We start from the raw sequence: 26,268 nt of genomic DNA on the forward strand, positions 1-26,268 counted from the left end.
TGATCTTTGTCCGTGTTTGAGTTTTAGATGAACTTTTTGTGCACAGAGGTGTACAATTTGGTATTGAGTTTTGAAGTTAAATTGACTTAATGTATCTTCTTATAGGTTTGAGGTGAGTTTATAAGGTCTCGGATATAGTCTGGAAAAAAAAAAAGTATGGGTTATCAAAAAAAAAAAAAAAAAAAAAAAAAAAACTTGAAGGGGGACAAACCCCTTCCTAACAAGAACATGGTGGTCAATGCCATTGGCTAACGCCCAAGTAAATGAAGCAAATATAAAATCCAAAGAGGCCTAAAGCCATTGAGGAGGAAACAACCCTATGATACCAACAATACATCAAGTTAAAATAAACATCTAAAAATATAGTCAGCATAATTTGCACAACAACTCAATAATAGTGCAATAAAAGCAGAAACATGCATCACATGAACCACATCCCTTCCCAAGCTATGTAATAAACTAAATTCTCTCAATATTCGAAATAAAACTCTAAATAAATAACAAGTTCACACAAAATTTATGAGTGAACATTAATTATTAATTAATATACAAAATACCATATATTAGCATATAAGAGCATCCTTATCACTGGTTCTTGGTGTAGTTTTTGAGGAGTCCATGCTGAAGTGAAGGAGAGAGAAGAATCCTGATCTTTGCTGAAGGATCAAGGTTTTTGTCAGCTTTGTGGGTTCCACCAAAAAAAAGACAAGGAAGTTTGCCTCGCGTGAGGCACAACTCCCGCGCCTAATCCGGCGTAATTTTTTATTTTATTTTATTTTATTTTTTTAAGATTTTAATTTTCTTTTTTCTTTTTTAGATTTTGATTTTATTTTTTTAGATTTTGATTTTTTTATGATAAATATTTAACAAACGTTGGATGTAATCCAGTCTCCTACTTTGCCGTAGCCGTTACTATGCCCTGGCGTCCCCCACCTGAACACAAATTTTCAAATATTCAAAAAATTTATTAACAAATAATAATAAAAGTAGGGGCGGGCTCCCCATTTTTGAAATCCACTAACGGCCATTTTTCACTCTCGTCGTCTTCATTTATCTCTCTCACTCCCTCCTTCACACTCATAGTACTCAGTAGTCAGTCCCCACCCCACCCCACCCCCTGACCTTACACTGTAGCAAAAATGGCTACTCTTACTCCAGGTATCCTCCTGAAGCTTCTCCAGTCGATGAACACCAACGTTAGAGTGACCGGCGACCACCGTTCGCCGCTTCTCCAGGTGGTGGGAATCGTGCCGGCGCTTTCCACTTCCGATTCGTTATGGGCCCACAACGGGTTCTATGTTCAGCTATCTGACTCGCTGAATTCCACCTACGTTTCCCTCTCCGACCGCGACACCGATTTGATTCTCACCAACCGTCTCCAACTCGGCCAGTTTCTCCACGTCGACCGCTTCGTCTTCGACTCGCCTCCCGTCCCACGCGCCGTCAACGTCCGCCCCATCGCCGGTCGCCACTCGTTTATTGGATCCCCCGAGGCCTTGATCGCCCGCGTTTCTTCGAAGAACGGGGGGTTTGTTATTCAGCCCGTGTCGGATTCGGATCCGATTGCGGCGTATTTGTCGAGGAACGGGAGGAGCGAGAACGAGCCGAAGGGGAATGGGAAGAGTGAGGAGAAAGTTGGGGCTAGGAAAGTGTTTGCAGCGAAGGAGAATGTGGATTTGGAGGAAGTTTCGAATAGGGTTTCATCGGAGAAGGCTCCTCCTCCTCCTGCTCCTCAGAGGTTTTCGTCTCCCGGATCCGTGAAACAGAGGTCAATATCTGCGGGGAAGAAAAATGTGGCGGTGGTGGAGAGAGATCCATCGCCGGCCGGGAAAGTGAAGAGGTCATCTTCACCGGCGCCATCCAAGTGTGTTGTGCCCAGTCTCGTGGCAGCCAAGGAGGAGAATCGCCGGAATTCTAAAGAGCCGGCCATTATTGTCCCGTCAAGATACCGGCAACCCTCACCGACATCCGGGAGACGGCAGGCGAGTCCGGTGGTCTCTAGGAGGATGTCGCTTTCGCCTGGCCGGAGGTTGTCCGGTGCTCTTAAAGATTCCTCCGGGAAGAAGAAGATAACAGCCATTGCCGCCGGAATTTCCAAGGTTTCTGAAGCCATTGTAGGGTCCAGTAAATCCAGTAGAAAGAGTTGGGATGAAGGGCCAGCAGTCTCCGGTGGATCATCGTCGGAGCACAAAGAGAAGCTCCCAACCAAGAACAAACCTGATTTGCAAGCAATTCTAAGAACCCAGGTAAAAGTTTTGCTTTTTAACCTTTTTATTACTCCAAAGACAAAATTTTCAAACTTTTCCATTGAAATTTGTTTCAAACTTTTCTCTTCTTTTTATTCACTTTCCAAATTTAAATTCACTGCAAGAAGCCAAGAACTAAGAACAACAACAGTAACAAATTGAATTTCAGATTTCAGATTAGTAACAAGATAATTGTGATTCTTTTTTAATGCTTTCCTTAATGGTCTTATTATGTTGCTTTTCAGGCTGCCATCTCCAGGCGTTTAAGCGATGTAAGTATTTGTCAAGATGACGGCACAAATGATGAAAAAGTGAAATCTACTGAAAGTTGTCTGGCGCCGGAGAAGCCTAACGTGGCTCCGGTCATCCCTGTTCATGAGAAGAAATGGACTGATGGCAGTGTTCCGCTGGATTCACTCACTTCTGACCTTGCAAGACTGGGAAAGGTATGGACAAGCCCTAATACATTTTGCCGTGATTTACCCCTACAAAATCTTGTAAGTCTCGAGGTCGATGACCCTTGGGCAAGGGATTTCACATTTTGTGAGAAAGAACTAATACATTTTTGTGTATAGAATTTAGTATATTGAGCTAGTAAATTGACTATAATTACACGAATTTAACACAATTTGGTTTAAGCAAGAAACTGGATCAGCTAACCACAAGATTTAAAGTTTGACTCCTAGTGAAAGCGGCCTATTGGCGGTTGATCCTTTGCTAGCTAGGATTGTGGTCCTTTACCCAGATAATAGCTGCGGGTTTCTTAGTCACCAAAAAAAAAAAAAAAAAAAAAAAAAAAGACTGCATCATGTTAGAGCTGCAAATTTCCTGTTTGAATGATGCATGTCATGGTATTGGTGTTGCAGGAGGCTATGCAAAGGAGAGTTGCAGCTTCCATGGCTGCTGCTGAAGCTTTAGAGGAGGCTCTTGCCACAGAGTCCATTGTAAGGGGTTTGAGGTAACCAACCACTTTATCCATGGCTTTCTGATGCATATAGCAGCGCCATGTTTGAGCTTTTCATTAACAATGGAACTTCAATTTTGCAGCAAGTTTTCTGATCTCTCTTCAAGTTCAAAGCCTGAAAACCCTTTGCCTACAATTGACCGCTTCTTGTCAGTTTATGAAGATGTCATGAAATCAACCTCACTTGTTGAATCAATCACCACTTCAAAACCTCAAGAAAACATCTCCATTGATCATTCCAAGCCGTCTTCGCTCTGGGTTGAAGCCGCCCTGGCCACTGATCTCGAAGTCGTCTCCCTCCTAACAAACCAGAACTTCGAACCTCCATCCACACTCGACAAGAATAATCCATCCAAGAAACCTTCCAAACCATCTGTCAAGAACCACCACAGTATGGTTGTTCCCTCTGTCTGGAGAAGGGGCCAGGGAATGAATGAGACTCTGGAGCTTGCAAAGAAGCTGCTCTCAGAGATGGAGCTATGGTTCCTCAAGTTCGTCGAAGAGTCACTTAATGTCGGCTTTCAGGTGTTCCAGAAATGCTCCCAAGCCGGTGGCCCAATCGCAGCCATTCTTTCACAGCTGAAGCGCGTAAACGGCTGGTTGGATCTCATATCCAAGAAAGATCAAGTGTTGGTGGAGAAGATTGAGAACTTGAAGATGAAGATATATGGATTTGTGATTCAGAATGTAGGAACAACAGTAGAAAATGCAGCATCATGTTAATCCCTGTCTTTTGAGGTACCGGAGACCATATTCTTAATCCCTGTCTTTTTTTTCTTAAATTATATAATGCTACATAGTAATGTGTTCTCCATTACTCTGTTGTTCATCATCATCATTTCATCCAAATTCTAAAAGTTTGTTCCTCTTTAAAAGAATTTGTATAAATCTTCACTGTTCTTCCTGATCATTAAGTGGCAGTACTATTAACAGAAATGAATAAAATTATAAAATTACCTTCCTTCAATAACAGTAATAGTGGTACTATTAACAGACAAATTGCTTTGCTTAGAAGAGTCTGTATCAGGGCGGCTCTGCCTTCCAGTAAATGCAGGTTGGTTAGGCCCTGGAAGCTCTGCAATTTCACTGCTAAGCATTGATAGAACAGTCGAAACATTAGGCCTGTCTTCTGGATATTCTTGAACACACAACAACCCGACATGTACACATCGTTTCATGTTCGTTTTGAAGTGCCGATCATATATTCTAGGATCTACCACTTCTTCCGTCCTCTCTTTGTTCCACATTTTCCATGCCTGAATCAAGAAAAAACGCGTTAAATCTGGGTAGTTGTTGGCTTTTGATAGGAACAGGAAGTTCCGGCTTTACAACCCTATGGATTAGAAAGAACTTTTTTGTCAGACCATGAGGTGTCCTGAGCAGGTCCTAACTGTGGCACCTTTAAGCCCGTACCATATTCAGACTAATCCTCATTTGCACTGGGCTGGCTCAATTAAGGGGCAAAGTGCTGGCCAGATTGGTTTTTCCAGATGGATTAGAAAGAACTTACATGTGCTGGAAGGCTTATTGCAAACTCATCATGGTAAAATCCAGAATTCTTCCTTCCACTAACAATTTCTAGTAATAGAACTCCGAAACTGTAGACATCTGACTTTTCTGAAAATCTTCCGTCCATTGCATATTCCGGTGCCATATAGCCGCTGCATTAAACAGTTCAGTAAAAAACGCGTTCAGATAAATGGAGCTCTCAAGCTCTGTGAGCAGGCGAAGAAAAATAAACAATTTATGCTTACTATGTGCCAACAACCCTTTCTGTATTAGCTTGATGCTGGTTACCTCCAAAAATCCTCGCCAAGCCAAAATCTGAAATTTTGGGATTCAATTGTTCGTCTAGTAGAATGTTGCTTGCCTTGAGATCTCTGTGAACGATTTTCAATCTTGAATCTCTATGCAGATAAAGGAGGCCTCGACCAATTCCTTCAATAATCATAAAGCGCTTGCTCCAATCAAGAAACTCTTCGTTCTGAGGATCTGAAAGGAATGAACACTTCTAATTGAGACTTCGAAAAAGAAAAAAGAAAAAAAAAAAAAGTCGATTATCACTATCAGTTTATTAGCCAACCAAAGAGAAGAGAATCCAAGCTTCCATTTGGCATGAATTCATAGACCAACATCTTCTCCCCTCCCTCTATGCAGCAACCATGAAGTCTAACGAGATTTCTGTGTTGGAGTTTAGAAATCACCACGACCTCGTTCATAAATTCTTCTTGCCCTTGACCAGAGTATATCGAAAGTCTTTTCACCGCAATTTCCTGTCCATCTTCCAACTTCCCCTGCATAAAACATGTCCCATCTAATTTCATTCTGCACAGACAATCTTCCATCATAGTCACTAGACAAAAGCCGTGTTTACCTTGTAGACTGGACCAAAACCACCCTGTCCAAGTTTGTTGCGCGGATCAAAATTTCCAGTTGCATTTGCTATGATCTCGAAGTCAAATACTGGTAGCTCCTCGAGCTTAGCTCGGGTTGTGTCTTCTCCACACATGTTTGGTGAAGATGTTTTACCTAAATATATAACACGCTTCTGCTTCTGCTTCTTTCCTGATTCAAAAGAACAGAAGCCTTTGAATGAATGTTCGTTCATATGATCATCAAATCGAATCAGTAGATTACCTCTGTGCTTAGCCAAACAACCCCAACAAAAGTATGCAGAAATAGCAATGGCAAGTAAGCCTATAGTCACTGTAGTTGCGATAATGGCTTTCTTGTTGTGTTTGCTTTCTTTCTTCAAGTCTGAAAATCGAAGATTCTTACCCATCAGAACATAAAAGTATCAGCAAATCGACTGGTATTTGTAAAGAGAAACTATACCGAGTTCTGAATATGCCAGACGAATATATACATCTGCTCCGCCCATAGAAAACTGCTGCAGGTCGATTAAACTTCGTGTCCAGTGCATACACCCAATCCCGGGATAGAATGAATAAGCGAGGCAGGAACAATTTCTCGAGCAGTCACTTTCGCAAGTGTCTTGACTCGAAGGCACCCAAGTGGCAAAATCTGGCACTTTCACCATCTGCAACTTGAAAAACCTGTCTTGCTTGCTCTTATTCACATCCGAGTTGTTTCTGTCACACTGAAGATCTTCGTTTCTAATGCAGCCACTGCTCCAGTTCCCGTTACCCCATTCAACTTCCCGTTTTGGTTTATATCCTCGCAAACAAGAACAGACCTGTAACCCACCGGGATTGCAGATTCCAAAAGACCCGCACTTTCCATACTCATCACACTCGCTTGCGTGACTTTCCCATGTCACCTCCCACTGTTCCTTCCCTTGATCCCAAAATGTCTGCAAGAGAGAACCATTTGAACTAATATGGATGTATAAACTTTCAGACTGATGATCTAAGTAGTCAAATGATAGGCTTGCGTTGCCATCACTATCAGTGGTGAAATCAAATCCATTGTTATAGTAGGAATCCATTTCAGATACTCCAATGAATATCTGCTTATTCCATGGACCAGATCTCCAGTAAAGCTCGGTGTTGTTCCATATGACAACCTGTGGAATGTTCAGAAGTTGAATACCAAATGAAAAACTCCCCGGGAATGGTTCTAAGGGACTTCTCCATGATCTCAACGCTTTAGTGCCAAGTTTCATTGTTCGAAGAAGAGAATCCGAAGGATTGCTAAAACTTTCCCATAATTTTCTTCCAGTTGACCCGTCTTTCAACACCAAATTCCCAGTATCCATGAGTTGAGCAGTAGTAGTATTCGACAGAGAAGAGTCGGAAACATCTGAAGACCATATTGTATTCTGTCCATCCAACACCACAAGATTTCCATCTTCTGAGATTGCGATCGTTCCTCTGGAGTCATTCATAGGCTTGTCTCTGTTAGCAACCCATACAACAGCATTTGATGGGTTGTTATACATGATTCCTACATAATACTTGGAAGTATTTCCAGGGCTGAAAAATCCCATCTTGAACCTGTTGCCCTCTGAGAGTATAGTTTCTGATCCTTGCAAGGTTTGATTGATTGTAATGGTATCTCTTGAACTGCAAAAACCAAAGCAATAACAAAACAGTATGAGAAAAACATTTTTCCAGGAACACATATTTCTCTTGCTGAACATCATGGTACATCAGCTGTTTCTTTATCTGGTGCCTCAAAATTCAAATCTAGAAGGAACCAAAATGAAATGTCTGCAGCCTGCAGGTTCATATTTCATTATTTAAACTTTCCATTTTTCAGAATAGTCTTCTGGGCTGAAAGTCATAGTACATATTTTACATCCAGTGGTTGAACTATACAAAATTTCTGTTGATAACTATTGCTGTAGCTTTCTGTTGACTCATTCTTAACAATTCCTTTTTTTTTTTTTCATAAATATTTTGACATTCTTAGAAAAGTCAGAATCTGGGGCAGCTGTAACAATATCTTGCCATCGACCTGCATTCAACACGTGGCACTAACAGCTACATAATAATGATAAGCATTTGACGCCAACAACTACACAGTAGTGTCTAGTGATAAATGTTTGATTCTACAGATAAGAATTTTTCATGACCTAATATGTTTTTGCAAAGGTGTCTACCATTGAATACATAGCTAACAAGAAACAAAATGAGTTCCTTTAATTGCTGAGAAATTACAATGAACTAGATTCTTAAATTTTCTATTTCCAACAAAAACAAAACAAGAAAAAAAAAAAACAAACAGACCATAGTATTGTCTTTCCTACAAGTTTCTGGTTTCTGTCATCATCACTGTTCTTGAAACTATCAAACCAATGGCACCTCTCCAGCAATCAGTGACTAGAGTTTTTCTGCATCTTCATTTTGGTTTCACAAAAATCTTTTGCTCAGCTCAAAACAATTGAAAACTAAAATTTCTTGAATAATTCATTGATAATCTCAGAATGCAGAAGAGGGTATGCAGTGGATCCATGAAAGTAAGCCATCAAAACAGAGAACATTGATCTCAATTATAACCAAAAACAAAAAACAAAGAAAAAAAAAAACAAAAAAAACAAAAGTATGTACAGGGTTATCGAACTTATGGATGATGGTGAACTCAGATCGCGTGCAAACATTTTGTTTCTTTCAAGCCTGATATCTGGTTTTAACATCTCTAACTGAATAATACTTTGCTCATAAGCCTCTCTACCTTGGTTTCAGCTTAAAACTGTACATGTTGGGTTTCGCTGCCAAGAACTGGAGCAGCAGTAATCAAATAGGAAGCGTGTCGTTGTTGGCTTATCACTCACCGCAAGCCAGCTTCACTTTCCCACTTGTTGGGGCGTCAGTTTTGTCATACCGTTAGGCCCTTCACACTTGTTGACTGGCTTGAGTGGCTTCAGGGGCCAATGGAGAATGTTCGTTTTCAGCTCCGATCTCGAGTTTGCAAAGGGGGCAGGACGCATTTAGTTTCAACCACTTATCTACGCACGCTGTGTGGAAGAAATGCGAGCAGGGCAACTCCCTCACCTCGTCATCGTCCTCGTAGTTGGATAGACATATGCAACAAACCTGTAACAGTTCAGTATGCATCAGTTGAATATGACGTCTTATCAGCAAATGATGAAAATACTGGATAAACATCTGACTGGAAGTCGAGAATTCAGTAAAACGCTCTTTCCCAAGAACATTTGTAGAGACGAAAACCGTTAGGGGAAAGGGAAAAAGGGACACCCTAGGATGCAAGTCCCTTGAGCTAAGCTGATAACATTTTCATATAGGAAAATCCCAGTAAAAATGGCGGCTGTACAAGGCAAGACGGGTATGTCAATGAAAATTTAGTCATTCTACTCCTATATTTCCTCTAGGACTAGTGATCAAATGAGTCCATCTTGTTATCTGAGTCCGTGTGGACAGATCTGGGCCATTGAATGCTTGAGATCAATGGCTTAGATTTCGCCAACTGTGCGACGCGAACTGTGCAAGTGAAGTGCACAGTTGCACAGTTGGCTAAATCTAAGCCATTGATCTCAAGTATTCAATGGCTCAGATCTGTCCACACGGACTCATATAACAGGGTGGACCAACGGGAACACTGGCCTTTCCTCTAGACTGTAATTCTGTTGATTTCTTAAGAAATCATTACTTAGAAAAATGAAGTGAGTTACAAGTTGCAAACTTACAGCATCTTCTCCCGATATGGCCCGTTCCTTATCCGTTCCTGCTGCTAAAACACCACCTTCTACTTCTGACCCACTCTCCCCACTTATCTCGCTTAAAGTTCTCATTAGCTTGAACTTATGTGTAGGAAGAGCGTTAATAGATTCTTCAGTTGCTCCTCTCATTCCATTCATATCTTCACGAACGCCAAGGAACGATATGATACATGGAAGACAGCAGCATATCATTGCACATAAGATGAAAGGCATAGCATACCCGATACAACTAAAGCTAAGGAAAACTATACATAACCTGAAAAAATCGAGTAAAAGCGGGTTAGCATTGCGAGCATGGCAGAGGACCGGGATAACAAAAAGAAAGAATTCGTAGGAGCATAACAGTACCTATACAAATTGGGAGCATCCGAAGAGGAAGAATGCCCTCCAAATACCCAAACATTGCCCACAACAAACCAAACTGCAAAGAAGCAATCCAAGGCCATTTTGAAATGGTCCACACACACAAGAATCCTGGTAAGAAAAAATTCTGGGAGGTCAATACAAATTTGAAAAATATCGTGAAGGTGCATGTATTGAATTCAGAGTTCAGACGATAGTTACCTTGCATTTCGAGCTTCGTTGTTTTGCACATTCCAATTATCTGCGGATGTATTATGGCGACCTTCTTCCTCTGAGGACCGGGTTAAGGAGAAGGTTATGTAAGAATTAGGATCCGAGGATGAATTAACTCGACGTGAACCTTGTCGAAATTGAGCTGACCTCCTCTCAGCGACCTGATTGCGATGAAGATAGCGCCAAAATAGGAGAGGAAGACTTGCAGCACATCCAAGTGCATAACCCAAAATCCAAGCAAATAATGGAGTTTGCGGGTTTTCATTTCTTGATACAGATAAAACAACGACAGCTGCAATAATTTGCCCTAAAGTGAATACTAGCTCAATGGAAATCCAGAGCACGGTATTGAATGGGCTCCAATGACGACCTAATCCTTCCCCTCTCCTTGTGACTGAAGGACTTTGAGAATTTGATCCGTTTGATGAAGTAGATGGCGAATTTCTTGTAGATGGTCTATCATCGTGCCGAGATGAACTCAAGCCATGAGGAGATTCAGAATCAGACGAGTCTGAAGATGAAGGATCACCACCTTGTTCTATATTAATAACGTGCTCATTGCTTTGACAATTTTCTGTTTGCTCCATGAGCAAAGGGGATGTATCAGTCGGGCTTTCTCCAGTTGGTTCTTCAGAGGTAACAGCCATTCAAATCCAACAAACCTCAAAGCAATTGTGGCAATCTATATAGATGCCAAGTATATAATCACAATCGCTTTTACCCAATGATTTAGAGGGCCGTCTGACACAATACTAGCAACCAATACTAACAAAGTATGCAAATAATCTCCAGCTTGAAAGAACACTTACCTGGAATAAACACACGAGCAGCTGTTATTCTCCTCTACATGCAGATCATCGATGCATAAGAAAGATTGTTATTGAAGATTCAAAAAGCCAACTGACGTGCAAAAAGAAATAATTTTTTAAAATTACAGAATTTAAAGCTTCTATTGAAAATGCACATTGCAAAACCAGAACATGAAAAGGGCATTTTTTTAACTACACCCATAAATTCTTTATCCTATCAAACAATCAATTTTACTCAGCATGCCACTATTTCTCTACTTAAAGAAAAGAATATTTCATCTATAGATGAGAATAACATAATCTCCACTTAAAAGCAATCCCTTTGTTTAATCTACATATCAAGTTTAGAACATCAACCCAGTTCAAAACAGGAATCAAATTAGGCTTCTGGTTCCATCAAGGATGCACCCCTCACCTCTCTCCCTGCCCCACCCCCGCGAAAAGGAAAACAAAACCATGATTGCAGGGGTAGCTCAGTTGGTTCCTGGGCGGTAGATTGTGGTCAACAAATGAACAAAACATGGGAAAACTAGCTGAGATTAAAACCATATCCCCATTAACAATTACAAATCTTAATTAAGACAAAAAACACAATATCCTAGCTCAAATTAGTTGAAGTAAATGAATTATTAATTACTCCGTGTTATTTATAGCAAAGCAATGTCAAGAATAAACATGGGGACAAGAAGCCATGGAAATCAAAATTCCCGAATCTTCCAAGCTTCGAGCACAAGGCTATATGGAAATCCAATTAAAATGAAAATAAAACACAAACACAAATTCTTCATAAAAATCAAACCTTTTCGGCGGATAATTAATCCCCATAATTAACCACACATACAAAACACCAAAATTGAAGCTCTTCCCAAAAATCTAAACTTTTCAGCCGATTATTAATCCCCACAAAATGGAAGATGACTCGAATTTAAACAAAATGAAGAAATTCAACATGAAAATTAAACCACTTAAATTGAATGTCAAGAATTTCAGAATTTACCTGTGAATTGCGATGATTGATCAGCTCCAAAGGATTTTTTTTTAAAGCTAATAATTATTTCCGTTTTTCCCTTTTCCCACCGATACTGGTTTTGTGTTTGCGGCCTTGTGTTCTTCGTGTCCAGAATGACCAAGAAGAAAATATCAGCTTTGAAGGAGCCTCCCTACCGACTCCCAACAAATACACGTTATTTAATTATTAAATGTGTATATACGTATATGTATAGATACATATACAACACAAAAATCTTGTGTGGGTATTTAATGTATTTAATTGGAGAGCAGAAAATGATGTGTTGATGGAAAGAATGGACTTGTTCTGGACTTCTGGGGTCGTCTCGTTAATGTTATGGCCATTCCTACTCAATGCTTTCACCTCTTACATTTTCTTATCTTCACTTTTTTTGGTTTTTTTTTTTTTTGTTTTGTTTTGTTTTTTAAAAAAAAACTTAATTTTATATATCATAAAATCAATATTTGTGTATTTTGTATGATATAGAATTTTTTATTTTAATAAAACATATACTTTTAAATATTGGTCAACAGTGATAATACCAGATGTCATTGTGCATTAACTATTTGGTCAAATGTTCATAATTTGTGAACATTATGAAAAAAAAAAAAAAGTTTTTAAAGGTATTATTAAACATATTTTTTAAATTGAGAAACCTAAAATAAAGAAGAAAATATAAAGAAACATTTCAAACGATTAATCAAAGCAAAATAAATTCACTGTTTTATTAGCAGTCGCAAGGTGTAGAGTTTGAAAGATTTGATTTATTTATTTTTTTTTGTATAAATTACAAGATGTTCCAGGTCTTTCTCTGTCTGTCTTACAATTCGGGTCCACCCGACTAATTTTTGCTCGCTCCGAGAGACACGGGAGATGGTCAAGGGGAAATCGTCACTTGTGAAAATCGAACCGGAATTATCCCGAAATTCTTCCCCACAAAAAGAGCTCATTTGCTACTTGAATTACCATGTTGTGTTAACTTGTGGACATTAGTGTACAAATATTTGAAAGTATATAGGTCAATTGATATACAACTCACAATTTACTTCATCCATCGTGTGGCTTGGGGTTCAAACTTAATATGGTAAGTGGCTTATGAGTTGGGATGGTGATGTTGTAACTCGAAACCCTAACTTGAACTTGTTAGAGTTGTCGCAACTTCATGGTCCAACAATAGGATGTCACTTTGGTGCATGTTTTTTGTGAGTATAACTGAACAACGAATCTCTTGCCACTTTCTTTCATTTCGTGTAAGTGTGATTTAAGAGTGTTTGAAACTTGAAAGATCATCACCTTTTTTTATAGGGTCCTTCACAAAGACTACACGAATATCCAACTTCAACGAGAATCTCGTGTGCATTTCAATTTTGTATTTTATTGATATTTTCTCTCTCTTTGATTTTTTAAAACATAAAATTGAATATTTGACTTCCTTTATCACCATTGAATTACTAGGAAATTAAACATTGTCAAATATGATCCCACCCTTATAAGTCACAACACATTGAATATGGACTTTCATGGCAACTTGTTAGACATCTCAAAAATATCATCCTCATAATAAATAAATATATTACGACTTTTTTACCATGTTAGTGCCTCCACCACTAACGTTGTTTACCATGAAGTATTTAATAATATATTTAATATTTTGTTATTTAAATAATGTAATATAGAATGCCAAGTAATTTTTTTTTTTAATGTAAAAGCACGGGTAAAACATTTTTTTAATATATGAATAAACTTCATATAAAGTATATTTTTATAACATATTTTCCGTGCATCGCACGGGACAAATACTAGTTTTAACTAAAAGTTTAAACTAATAATTGAATAATATATTTATTACTTATATATTATATGCTTAATAGAGTTAGGGTAAATCTAGGTTTTAACATGAGATGAGTGGGTGAGTATGCAATTTCATTGATTGAATTAATTGTTTTTTTTTTGCCAGTAGTTGTGGTGGAAACCTAGCTTACTTTGTTGGGGTGAGCATGTTATTCATTAGCTCATGCCTCTAGTTATCAAATGGATGATTTTCCATGATTCATATTTGAGGAAAAAAAAAAAAAGAGAGGTTGGCCTGGAGTCCAATGAATTCAATGGTGACATATGAAATTACATTTTTATCATGCACATCATGGACATTGGACAAAATAACTAAAGAAGAAATATATTTGGAATTGTCTCTACAGTCATGGATGGAAAAATATCAAATATGTCCTTAAATTTTATGTAAAAATGTAATTAAATTCTTAAATTTTAAAAAGTTACAATTAAACACATTAACTTGTTGATTTGATGCAATTAAACCAAAAAGCTCCTCAATGCTTGCCCATGAACACATAAACAAGCAACTAAAGCAATTAAATTAATTTGGAGCATATTTATAAACTAAAGAATTGAGAAAAAAAATATAAGGGATAATTTGGTCAAAATTATTATTAAAAAAAAAACAAATATTTTGACCACTAAATAGGTTTTTAAATTTTTTGTAATAAACTTTATTCACCACTATTATTGGTATAAGGGGTAATTTGGTAATTTTTTTTAAAAAAAACAAGAGATGCGCACTAGCAACACTTAACAGGCACGTGCACCTTACATTATATCGATACATTTGTAGATGCAAGCTAATTTGAATCTCAAATATACACCATTGTGGAATGTGGATGTTTTTGGGTTTTGGAATTGATTTTGCTTGCTTAAATATCTGGTATATATTTGTAGGTTTTAAGATTATAAGTCAGTAACGGACTATAATTCAACTTTGCATAAAATAGTCTCGCAATTAAAACTCAGCAAATAAGAAGTTTTAGAGAAATACTTATTTGAAAATATTATGTCTACTTTTCATGCTAGTAACCTTGTACTCCAGCAACAATACATGGCAAAAAATTATGAGAAACATTCTAAGATAATTTTAGCACTCCTTAGGACTAAGAAGCACAACCAACGTGGCTCTCCTTATGTTTTTTTTTTTTTTTTAATTTCTTTTAACTTTGCTAAGGACACTCATTGTAACTTAATAATATTATATTTACATAAATAAAAATATTACATGTAAGTTATATTAGTGTTAAATATAAATTAAATAAAATTATAATTACATATTACAAAATACAAATTAAAATCTAATTTTACACACACACACACATATTTGAAGGCACATTCTATCTAAGACGAATCCAGAAAATCATCTGAGTGTGGGTGAAGTTTAAATAATGTTAGAAATGTTAATGAAAAAAAATATCAAACAGTCATAATAATGTTAAAATACAAAATACATTATAAATTACCATACGGAATATAATGTTTTTGATAGATTACATGATAGTTAGGGTTGGAGCCAAAAATATGTTTGAGTGGGGTAAAAATGTGAAAATATTTAAGACAAAATAAGAAACATAATCAATTAGATAAAATAATTTAAATAACACTATATTCATAAATTCTTTTTAATTGTAATTTCTTTTAATTAGATCAACTTTAAGTTTTTTTCTAAATTAATTCGAATTATACTACATTAATTAAATGAATCAAAAAATAGACTAAAAAGATCATTTAATTTTAAAAAAATATTTAATTTATCTTGTGAAGGAATGAAAGAGATAAAATAAGGATAAGTGTTGTTAATGATATTTGAACATGTGGCATAAGCTTTTTACACATCAAATTTAGTGTTTAACCAACTAAGTTACTCAAACTATTAGCAATTTAAACATAAATATAGGTTTTATATAAAATTTAATGTTATATATATATATATATATATATAAAGGGGTGGGGTGGGGTGGGGGAGGGGAGCAGCTGCTCACACTGCCCCCACGGTGGCTACGTCCCTGCATCTATAGATATATAAGCACATGAAATTTGTTCAAAGGATTTGATGTGTTTGATTAGAAATAATATTAATTGTTAACTTAGAGGTTAAATGTTTGAATTTTGGGCTATAAAATTTTAATATTTTAACATATCCCGTATAAATTATAAAAAAAAAAAAAACAATTAATAATAAGTGGGTTGGCGAGCTAGCCTGTTTAGCCCATTGGCCCACCATTTGATGCGCTGAGTTGCAAAAATCACAATCCCGCTGAAAACGACTCGGCCATGCCCATTTTCGGGTAAGGGCATGACGGGCTGGCCCGTTTTGACACTAATATATTACTCCATCCACGGGCTCCATCTAATTTTATGTGTCTGATTTGGTTAACGAGACTTGACTGAAACTATTATTAATTCAAGTTTTTATAGTGTTAAGTTTAGTATTTGTATATAAAGTTTATATATTTAGGAAATACATTAAAAATACTATTAAACACAAAAAAATATTAAAAAAGTAAGAAAAGAAGAAAAAAAAATAGTTTGACCAATAAATAATAGACATTTTTCTCAAAAATACTAAATAGCAAACATGACAGGTAAAATGGGAACATAGCATGTAAAATGGGACGGATGAAGTACTATACATAGGTTACAAAAGAAAAAAGAAAAAAAAAAAAAAGAACTTATTGAGTCATGCATGTTATGACTTATAAGTAATGCTACAATTTATTTATTTATTTTGCATACCACATTCAACATCTCCACCAATGTGAGACTAATCCAAACTTAACTTAGGTCACACATGTAGAGCTTGATTATTACTTAAGAAAAAAAAAATGGCCTAGAGCTATATAACATGGTGCACCATTTACAAGGATCATAATTCTAACCTTACAATTGTATTAACGATTCACTTATCAACTGCTCTAAATTACTAAGTTAACTATGCAATAATTAAATCGTAAGAGAATATTAAATATTTAAAAATACAATCTCTATATATATACTCAATTTCTACTCCATTATTTAGTGAATTAACGAATTATAATATTATAATTATAATATAACAATAATGACAACATTTCTTTTCCCATATAGTGTGTTGGCAATAAATGTAGTTGAAGAGTAGGTCGACATTGATAAATGTTGACCTTTACCACTTGGTGTGTTGGTTTCCAATGTCAACACGTAGGCTCCAACAATGAAGGTTACCTAATTTGGTTGAAACCCAATCTTGCATTGTCTCCTACCTTAATTAGCTTCCACAAAAATTCTTAAACACGAGTGTTTCGCGTGTTAGAACAAATTTTAACATCCTACATATTTACATAATAACTTTTTTTATACTTGCAGTTTTTCGCTTCCTTGTTCTATATTTTTAAAATTTATTATTTCCTCATTTTTTTTTTATCTCCTTCAGGGGACTATGAGACTCTTTTAGTTTAAGAGTGTAACTAAATATTTTTAAATAATTTAAAAGTTTATTTACCGTTTTGCCTATTTTTAAATTCTTAGATGTATAATTTTTTTTTTTTTTGCATTTTATTCATTATATAGTTTACTAATTAGAAAATTTTCTATATTTATGAAAAAAAAATTAAATCAACAAACCAGAAAAATAAAAGATTGACAAAAAAATTAAAGTAAATGGCTAAATGGGCCATGCATTCGTAATAGGCAATGGCCGACCTTCACAGTTCACACACACTACTGCAGAAAACAATCAAAGCCCACAGAGGGAAATGTAATTAAATTTAGTGGCAAATTATTGTATGGACTATGGTCCACATAATTGTGTGGATCATAAATATCAGGTACATTTTTAATATATTAAAAATACATTATTTTTGTACTACATTATATAAAATAATATGCTCTTAGTTTATTAAAAATATATTTTCAAAAAATATAGCTTAGGTATATAAATAATGTATTCTTAGTATATTAAAAATATACATTTTATTTATGGTCCGCATAATTGTCATGTAATAATGATTGAAGTTTCTTTAATACTATTTAGAAAAAAAAAAACAAATTATTTAGAAAAGAAAAAAACAAAAAAAGTGAATTACAATAACGGGCCACAGACCAACAGTCCATTGTCCATTCTCGGATTCAGAAGGAAAAATTACAATTTATGTTCCTCTATAGTATGCCAACTATTAATGTCATTTCTGAATTGTTAGTGATGTAAATGTTGCCCTCGATTTTTAAAGCGATACATATATTGCATCTCTATAATGTAAATGTTGCCCCTCAATTTTCAAAACAGTACACCCTCCCGTACGGTAAGGGAGGGGCAATATATGTACCGTTTTGAAAATTGAGGGACAACATTTACACCACTAATAATTCAGGAGTGACATTGATAATTGACATATTATGAAGGGGTATAAATTACAATTTTCCCGATTTAGAATTAAAACATAATAGTTTTTTTTTTTTTTTTTTTTTTTTTGAACAAGGCATAATAGTTTACTTATCTCAATGTTTTTTTTTTTTTTTTTTGATAAAAACTTATTCCATTATCCGAGAGTGTATATTAAGTAAATCTCATACTAGGAAGATCCAGTGTGATGGCTCGACGGAAAGGCTGTTGGCAAAAATCAAATTTGTGATCTTCAAGTACGTACGAAAATCACACTCCTCTATGCGCATTGTGGACCATGTTCATGTATGTATCTGCAGACTACAGTTAATAAACTATGTATATGTTGCAGTGAACATATTATGTACATACAATTAACATATTATATACATTTAATTTATTTATAGATACATAATCCATTAACTGAAAGTACATAATATATTAACTGTAAATATATAATTTGAACTAGAACCCACAATATAATTTGCGCTCAACCCATTCAACCACCCTATTTGAAACAAAATTAATTGTCTCAATTCTGATAAACGTACATGAATAATTTTTTTTTTTTTTTTGACAATCACAATTAATATTTGTTAGAACATTTCTAACCTTTATTTATTAATTGTGAGTCGATTGAAATTTTAGGCTAAACAATATAATAAGTTATATAAAAATAATTAGGGATGATAGTCGAATAGACCCTCTAACTATTAATGAAATCAAACCAAAAAAAAAAAAAAACAATAATTACATTATACATATTCAAACTTGTTAGATATATTAAAATATAATAATGGTCCTGTTTGGTAAATGGTTTTTAGCTGTTAGTTAATTGGGTTAATTAGAGGGTATAACTAGTTGATAACATTAGCTAATTGTAGAAAAATGTTTGATAAATTAGCTGTTTGCTGATAGTTGTTTGGTATAATTTCTTTCTAAAAAAGCTAATTAAAAAAGTTATTTTGAGTAGTTTTTTAAAATTTTAGTATTTTTGAGTTAAAAAAACCTAATTAACCAAATACTTATATTGATTTTTAACCAAGTCAAACAATTAATAGTGGTCAAATAAGCTAAAATTGACTAATAGACTAACTATTTTACCAAACGAGGTCAATATATCTATATAATTGAAGGAAAAATGAATACAAAAGAGGAACAAAAACTCTTTGATTGAATAAACTTTGATGATGAATTACAATACAAATTAACATGCTATTTATAGCAATATTTCTAACTAAGATAACTAATTAACCACTAAAGCACTAAATTAACCTACTGCCAAAATTAACAACCCACTTTCTCATAATATTATCCTTTATATAATAAAGCTATATGGTTTGGGAAATATTTAATGTTACAATTAATGCAACAACAGCCTTTATTATAAAAAAAAAAAAAAAAAGCACAACATTTAAAAAATAAAATAGCTATATATTATATAATCATATAAAAAATATACTTTTGAAAAATAAAATAGCTATATATTATATAATCATATAAAAAATGTGTTCAATTATAGTTTAAATTTACACCTACAAAATTTGAAATTTGCTTTCCAAATGTAATTATCTTAGTTATTATTCGTATTGTGAAAATTATAATATAGATGAAATACGATTAAAAATAAATCGATGTAATTATGTAAATTCTCTCTATAAATTTATTTGAATATGCACATAATTAGAGATTATATTAACCATAAAAAATTATAATTTTAATTTTAATTATAATTTTGTATTCTATAAAAATAATAAATACTTGACCAATGGAAGCTCAAAAATATTATTATATTAAATAATTTAAAATATTTTAGTTTTTTTATTTTTTATTTATATTTATAATAACATAAATTTTTCCTGTGCATCGCGCGGGTGAATTACTAGTTATAACATAAACTTAATAAAATCGTGCAATTAAGCAACTTTCTTTTTAAACTATTTTAAAACCAAATTATCAAGAGATATCTTTTCCATCCTTCTTCTGCATCATAAAAGATGATTGCGACCCGCATGAGCAGTTCAACTGGTCACAAAAAATCAAGGATCGAGCCTCATCAACAACAGTGTGGGAGCAACCTCTCAAAATGAGAGGGGCTTCTTATGCGCAATAAATAAAAGTCTAGCCTCAATTAATCATTTAATCAATTGAGTCACTATGATTAACCCCTTCACAAACTGTTGAGCCGAAGTGTAGACTACATGAAATGAGCGATTTCACCTTTTGTCACAAGAAAAGATACGGATTGCGAATTTGCTATGCATTCTATTGGTTTGCCGGCGTACTCTAAGACATCATAAATTCACGAAATTCTAGTAATGATGCCATTTGTTAACAAGTTTTTAATATAGGTTTAAAGCCTTATAACTAATTGAAATATAAGTTCGAAGTGCATAATAAGTGAAAACATATATAATATTCTTACTCAAATTTTCTCCTATTCATAGTTAAAAACTTTACAAGGTCAACTAGTTTAAGGTTATTTAATATGTTGTGGAGAACACGTTCATTAAGGTTGGGCAAAATCTTTTACTAAGATGTACAAGAAAATGAGCTGCCCCATTGTAAGTTGTAACATATAATTTAGTCAATTTCTTGTGCCGATCTTATAAACTAGCGTAAAGCCACAATCAAGACTTTCTTGCTTTTGGCTTCTTGCAAACTTTATTGCATGTGTTCATATTTTAATCAGTTGGACATGTCATTTTGAAACTAGTAAAATTTAATGGAGTTTGGAAGTGAGTACAGAATTAATTGTATAGCAACGAAATTGGAGTCAGTACAAAAAATATTGATGCGATTCATGTTATTATGTAAGAACATATGAGTCTTTATATTAATTATTATTTATAATAAACATATGTGTTAATTTAGTCACTAAATTACACACAAAAATTTAATTAAATCATTCAACTTTTAAAAAATGAAATTAACTCACTGGATAAGTTAAATTTGTGCAATCAAATAAAAAATTACCAATAGTCGAGGTAAACATGTGATATGGTGGTGAAAATTTAACCCTCATAGTTAGTCTTCAAGTAAGATGATCCTCTTGATCAAACTTACGTATGTAATGTCAAGAAGATTATACCCTGAAGGTTTATGATCGGTTTATGATTGTGCTATTTTTAGCTAAGTTTTTTCCATTGGGGTTTCTTAGCGTAAGGGTTTAATGAGGCAACCATATGATTATACATACATCATGTACTCTTTTTTATTTTCAAAAAAAAATCATGTACTCTTTTTTCTTAACTAGATTTTTCCCACTGGATTTTCCTAACAAGGTTTTTAACGAGACATATCCCGAGACGATAATGTGCAAAGGGAAGTGTTACAAATTATTAATTATGTGGCCATTATTTAGTAGTGGTTTGTTATTCTCCTGGTTTGTAGGAGAGAAATAAGAAAATATATATTTGTATTATGATGTACAATTGAGAAATGAATGCAGAGTTTTTCCCGTAATTTTCCTAATTATTCTGTATTACAGTTTGCAATTCTCTCTCTCTCTCTCTATTCTTAATTCTACCTCTCTAGCGTAACGTAGATTTTACCAATATCACCGAAGATTAACAGACATTGTTTAACAAAACTAAAAATGCATAAGTGTCAAATAGGTTCATCTACTATTTAGAAGTGTTCAATTTACCCCTTCATTTAGATACATTAACTTCTTAAAATTCTTCAATTAGCATTTTTCTCAGATTTTCTGCTTATTGTGATGACTTCGCAACCGGTTAAGATGATGTGGCATGAAGAATTAATTAAATATGTTATTATTTCATAATATGTGAAAAAAAAAAAAAAACTAAAATTTTGCTTAATAAAAAAACCATATTACGAAATCCCCAAAATTTCCCAAAACCCCAAACTCACTCACTCTCTCTTAATCAATCACTAAGATCGAAGATGAAGAACGCCGGGAAGGGTGGTACTAAGAGCTCCAGATCTGTGCCGGACACCAGGAAAAACCTATGATCGGCGACCGGGATGAGTGGGTCGTCGAAGAAAGGAGGTCATGGCTGGAAGTTCACGTGGTCCGGTGATGGTTACTCTCAGGCTGAAATGGGTTTGGCTGAGAAGAAAGCAGTTGATGCTCATATGACCCCAACTTTGAAGATCCAGAGGAGATCGATATGGTCGCCGATTCCTAAAAGAATATTCCGATAAGCTTTTGTTTCGGGGGATGGTACGGTCTTTGATCTCTATATTGGGAGTTTCTAGATGTAAATACTATGTTGACAAACGGTGATGCGTGCAAACGGAGAGCTCCAACCTTCCACACTCATCACTGCCATGAATGGTGGGAAGCATGTCTACAGTACCTACTGATTTCATTTAAGGGAAAGAAGAGCCAGACAATGAAAGAGGAAAAGTGGAACAAACTCACTGGAAAAGACCCAATTCGTCTGAGAAGAGAAACAGAACTCTGTATTTTGAGAAGTCCGAAGAACGAACGGATGAACATACTTTTTTTTTTGTTGCTTTGTTTTAAAAGTCAACCATAATAATTTCCATGTAACTATTTTGAAAAAAAAATAAAAAAATTCCATGTCATCTATGTTGACAAGCAACCGGAGGGAAACCTGAAAAAAATGTTAATTGTTCAATTTTAGGAAGTTAATGTGTCTAATTACATTTTATTTTAGATAAAAGGTAAATTGAACATTTACAAATAATAGATAGACATATTTGACACTTGTGCCAACTAAAAATGAAACTTGGTAATGTGTTAACTAAGAAAAATACAAAATTAGGAAGTGATAACCTGAATTATTAATGCATGGGCGTAAAGTACACACTCTGACCACCTAAGCGAACTTTTCAAACGGAGTTTGCGAATCGCAACCACGTTGCAACACGCAAGCCACCAGGCTGCTTCTGAAGCTTCTGGATAAATTTTGATTTTTGACCACTACAGTTGACTTTACATATCTACGGAGTATATAAGTTTATAATATTTTATTCCATACATATTTAGAATAAAATCTGGTTTATGTACATTATCATTAAAATAATACTCCACAATAATGAGTATTACTAAATAAATAAATAGTAATTCTAATTACTATGGAGTAATACTATATTAACTCGTGATGAATAAATATAATTAAATTACAAATAAATATTAATTAGGATTAAAATATTGAATAAATGATATTCTTAGCCTCTAAAGTTGTACTTTAGTATAGAGTCAATCTCTTAATTACTATATAGAGTGCATACTTGTTTTTTTTTTTTTTTTTTTTTTTTTTTTTTTTTTAATGTTATTCATAATGGGATAATTTTGATATTTTCTTTAATATTTCATATGATTTGGAAGAAAAATTAATTTTAAAAAATTATATTGCAAGGTTAGATATGAAAATATAATTTCTTTCTTACCATCTTTATTTTAGACAAACATTCCCCTTACAGGGCGTTTGGTTGGAGGGATTTTAAATTCCCTTCCCACTTAATTCCCACCTAATTCCAAAGGCCATTAAATTCCATAGTTTGGTTGGAGGGAATTGCAATTCCTCCATTTTCATGGAATTAAAATCCCATGCCCCCCTCTGCCCGCCCCCCCCGGGATTTTAATTCTTGGGAAAAAAGGATAGTGATGAGTCAAAATTACCCCTTCCTTTTTTAACCTAAAATTAATGTCTAACAACAATAATGGACATTTTTTACTTTATACTACTTATTCCCTTTCAATTCCCATGTATACCAAACATTCGAATTGAAATTCCCAGTAATTCTATTCCTGTCAACCAAACACTGGAATTTAAATTTCCACTTTATTTCCAGTAATTCAACTCCCATAGAATTCAAGTCTATTCCAATCTAACCAAATATTAACAATAAGGATCAAAATCATCGCTTCAAAAATGATTGAAGAACATAAAATAAATACGTCAATAATTGAGTAATTTTGTATATATCTGAAGTATAACTTATATTTTTTTTGTTTGACAATATATTTTTTCAGCCAAGATACACTTGTAGTAAGATTCCACACAGAGAGGCAAGATTGTTTGTTATTTTTTCATCAATTAAATTTGTGAAAAATAATTGTAGGAAATATATTCGCTAGGAATAATTTCATTGGAAGAATTAATTAATATTTTTTTGTGTTATCTTAAATCATAAAAATTAAATTACCATTGAGTTATTTCAAACATTTGATTGCTTAAACTTTTTTTTTTATACCGTAGTAATTTTTTTAAAAAAATCTCCAATATACATTAACCAAAAGTAAATATGAAATACTAACTCAAAACATTAACACAAATGATGAAACACATAATTAAACTCTTAGAAGAATATGTTTTCTCTGTGCAATATGTATATATAATATATAATATATATTATATATGCATATTGCAATCAATAAAATACATTTGACAACAGCATACATATTAAAAAAAAAAAATTGCAGAAAAAGTAAAAAAGACAAATTCACTTTTCGATAAGTTGCAACCTTGATAGTGAGTTGAGATTTTCTTTTCGCTAATGAAGTGTTATATTTCTTCAAATAAGTAACAGAAGATACAAATTAAATACAATATATTTATAATCAAATACTCTTTTAACTTGATACAAGAAAAAGATAATATGTAATTAAATAAGTTTTATACTGTTTAACCAAGACTATGTGGTCTAATAGTATCTGGATTGGACTTTCATTTGGAAGGTTGTGAGTTTGAGCCTTAGTGGAGGCGTTATTAGCTCTTTGTGTTTCAGTAGGTTGAGAAAGTATGTGAACAGATACTACAATATAATAGTCAGCAGCATTAAAAAGATATCATAACTCATAGGCCAAATTTATATTGGCCTATAGGCCAATTTTGGCTTATTTGACCACTATTAATTGTTTGATTTAGTTAAAATATCAATAGAAATGTTTGGTTAATTAGCTTTTTGCAACTCCAAAAGGCTAAAATTCAAAAAGCTACTCCAAGCAACTTTTTTAATTAGCTTTTTGAGAAAAGAAATTATACCCAACAGCTAACAGCTAATTTACCAAACACTTTTCTACAATTATCTAATGTTATCAACTATTTATTCCCTTTAATTAACACAATCAGCTAACATCAAACAGCTATCAGCTAACAGCCATTTTACCAAATAGGGCCTTTATTTGATTTGACCTAAACTTTCAAAAGTCAAAATTTTAAGAAGTACTTTTTTCATATTTTAAAATCTCAAAAAAATTAAATGTATCTGGTTACCAAATGTCTTTCAAGATTAATCATGTTTGACTCGCATGGGCTTAGCTCAATACTTTAGTGGACAGTATTTGGAGTAAGAGATCAAAGTTCGAACCTTGGCGACCGCAGTGTGGGAATTATGTCTAAAGTGGGCAGATTCCTTATGCGCACCGGCATTTGGCCCTGTCTACTAATCCACGGGAATTATGTCTAAAGTGGGCAGATTCCTTATGCGCACCGACATTTGGCCCTGTCTACTAATCCATTGAGTCACCGTGATTCGGGTCGGAGTATGAGGGGCCCTTAGGGTGATTAATCATGTTTGAGTGTGAGGGGCCCTTAGGGTGATTAATCATGTTTGAGTGTGAGGGGCCCTTAGGGTGATTAATCATGTTTGTGCTGAATCTCACCCACATCTATGATAGTAAGATCTGCCCCATAATCAATCCAGTTTTTGCTACTATTCTCTTCTTGGTTTCTTCTTCCCCCTCAAAAACCAGAGTTCGGAGAAGTAATAAATGAGAGGTCTTGATAGAGAAAGCGCTCAAAACCCATAATAAAGTCCAGCCACAAGAACTGAATTTATTATTTTGTAATAAACCGAACGAAAAGGAAATTGATTCCTCATAGTGAGATACTCCTATATTTCAATAGTGTTGTGAAAAATATCGTGAAATTCAATATTTGTTCATATAAGTCACATATAAGTAATTAGATTTCTAAGATTTCTAAAAATTGAACTTTGAATAGTGAAATTCTATATTTGTTCATATAAGTAATTAGATTTCTATGATTTCTAAAAATTGAACTTTGAATAGTGAAATTTGGTAAAGGTAAATTTGATTCTATGATTTCTATTATTATATGATCTATTTATGATATTTTTTTCTATTGTCAATAGAAATCAATCTCAGTTCATCTAATTCAATAGAATTCTAATGAAATATCGAATCTACTGTTGTTCCTCAGTAGCTCAGTGGTAGAGCGGTCGGCTGTTAACCGATTGGTCGTAGGTTTGAATCCTACTTGGGGAGATTTGATTCATTCTGAATGAAGAAAATAAGGGGGCTCGCTTGGGGAGATTTGATTCATTCTGAATGAAGAAAATAAGGGGGCTCGCTTGGGGAGATTTG

At 34.1% G+C, this 26,268-nt stretch overlaps 3 protein-coding genes and 1 non-coding gene across 8 annotated transcripts; 2 read left to right on the top strand and 2 right to left on the bottom strand.

Moving 5' to 3' along the window:
- Positions 1 to 987: 987 nt before the first annotated feature.
- Positions 988 to 4,098, top strand: LOC109148017. Of its 2 annotated transcripts, XM_019295732.1 has the most exons (5): positions 1,104 to 1,440; positions 1,561 to 2,246; positions 2,492 to 2,692; positions 3,113 to 3,204; positions 3,294 to 4,098. In XM_019295732.1, exons 1-5 carry the CDS (start codon positions 1,140 to 1,142, stop codon positions 3,931 to 3,933), a joined length of 1,920 nt encoding a protein of 639 aa, XP_019151277.1. In that variant the 5' UTR covers positions 1,104 to 1,139; the 3' UTR covers positions 3,934 to 4,098. The 2 variants fall into 2 exon arrangements, with proteins under 2 accessions (XP_019151276.1, XP_019151277.1); XM_019295731.1 differs by having other exon boundaries at positions 988 to 2,246.
- Positions 4,049 to 7,892, bottom strand: LOC109148016 (G-type lectin S-receptor-like serine/threonine-protein kinase At1g11300). 2 transcript variants are annotated; one of them, XM_019295729.1, is made up of 8 exons: positions 7,388 to 7,892; positions 6,046 to 7,351; positions 5,848 to 5,967; positions 5,585 to 5,775; positions 5,294 to 5,504; positions 4,965 to 5,202; positions 4,721 to 4,871; positions 4,049 to 4,466 (listed from the first exon to the last, which is right to left on the bottom strand). In XM_019295729.1, the coding sequence occupies exons 2-8, from the start codon at positions 7,313 to 7,315 to the stop codon at positions 4,164 to 4,166; spliced, it is 2,484 nt and encodes an 827-aa protein (XP_019151274.1). In that variant the 5' UTR covers positions 7,316 to 7,351; positions 7,388 to 7,892; the 3' UTR covers positions 4,049 to 4,163. The 2 variants fall into 2 exon arrangements, with proteins under 2 accessions (XP_019151274.1, XP_019151275.1); XM_019295730.1 differs by lacking the exon at positions 4,049 to 4,466 and having other exon boundaries at positions 4,701 to 4,871; positions 6,046 to 7,352; positions 7,389 to 7,892.
- A 161-nt stretch (positions 7,893 to 8,053) lies between these two features.
- On the bottom strand, positions 8,054 to 12,068 carry LOC109148020 (E3 ubiquitin-protein ligase At1g63170-like). Of its 3 annotated transcripts, XM_019295737.1 has the most exons (6): positions 11,735 to 12,013; positions 10,738 to 10,771; positions 9,917 to 10,610; positions 9,701 to 9,826; positions 9,320 to 9,608; positions 8,054 to 8,708 (listed from the first exon to the last, which is right to left on the bottom strand). In XM_019295737.1, the coding sequence occupies exons 3-6, from the start codon at positions 10,573 to 10,575 to the stop codon at positions 8,508 to 8,510; spliced, it is 1,275 nt and encodes a 424-aa protein (XP_019151282.1). In that variant the 5' UTR covers positions 10,576 to 10,610; positions 10,738 to 10,771; positions 11,735 to 12,013; the 3' UTR covers positions 8,054 to 8,507. The 3 variants fall into 3 exon arrangements, with proteins under 3 accessions (XP_019151282.1, XP_019151281.1, XP_019151280.1); XM_019295736.1 differs by lacking the exon at positions 10,738 to 10,771 and having other exon boundaries at positions 9,917 to 10,737; positions 11,735 to 12,068; XM_019295735.1 differs by lacking the exon at positions 11,735 to 12,013 and having other exon boundaries at positions 9,917 to 10,828.
- Positions 12,069 to 26,097: 14,029 nt separating this feature from the next.
- On the top strand, positions 26,098 to 26,169 carry TRNAN-GUU. The gene has a single exon. It is a non-coding gene; the product is annotated as a tRNA-Asn (tRNA).
- The last annotated feature ends 99 nt before the right edge of the window (positions 26,170 to 26,268 follow it).

Source organism: Ipomoea nil, unplaced genomic scaffold, assembly GCF_001879475.1.
Source record: "Ipomoea nil cultivar Tokyo-kokei standard unplaced genomic scaffold, Asagao_1.1 scaffold2036, whole genome shotgun sequence".
NCBI classification, from domain to species: Eukaryota; Viridiplantae; Streptophyta; class Magnoliopsida; order Solanales; family Convolvulaceae; genus Ipomoea; species Ipomoea nil.

Bases quoted from the DNA above. Each gene is read 5' to 3' on its own strand.
- LOC109148017 (XM_019295731.1), top strand. From the start codon at position 1,140: ATGGCTACTCTTACTCCAGGTATCCTCCTGAAGCTTCTCCAGTCGATG. The intron at 2,247-2,491 runs GTAAAAGTTTTG...GTTGCTTTTCAG, and splicing joins AAGCAATTCTAAGAACCCAG to GCTGCCATCTCCAGGCGTTT. The intron at 2,693-3,112 runs GTATGGACAAGC...TTGGTGTTGCAG, and splicing joins ACCTTGCAAGACTGGGAAAG to GAGGCTATGCAAAGGAGAGT.
- LOC109148016 (XM_019295729.1), bottom strand. From the start codon at position 7,315: ATGATGTTCAGCAAGAGAAATATGTGTTCCTGGAAAAATGTTTTTCTC. The intron at 5,505-5,584 runs GTAAACACGGCT...TGTTTTATGCAG, and splicing joins GTTTTGGTCCAGTCTACAAG to GGGAAGTTGGAAGATGGACA. The intron at 5,203-5,293 runs GTTGGCTAATAA...CATTCCTTTCAG, and splicing joins CTTGGATTCTCTTCTCTTTG to ATCCTCAGAACGAAGAGTTT.
- LOC109148020 (XM_019295736.1), bottom strand. From the start codon at position 10,575: ATGGCTGTTACCTCTGAAGAACCAACTGGAGAAAGCCCGACTGATACA. The intron at 9,609-9,700 runs GTACTGTTATGC...CGATTTTTTCAG, and splicing joins GATGCTCCCAATTTGTATAG to GTTATGTATAGTTTTCCTTA. The intron at 8,709-9,319 runs GTAAGTTTGCAA...GAACTGTTACAG, and splicing joins CCATATCGGGAGAAGATGCT to GTTTGTTGCATATGTCTATC.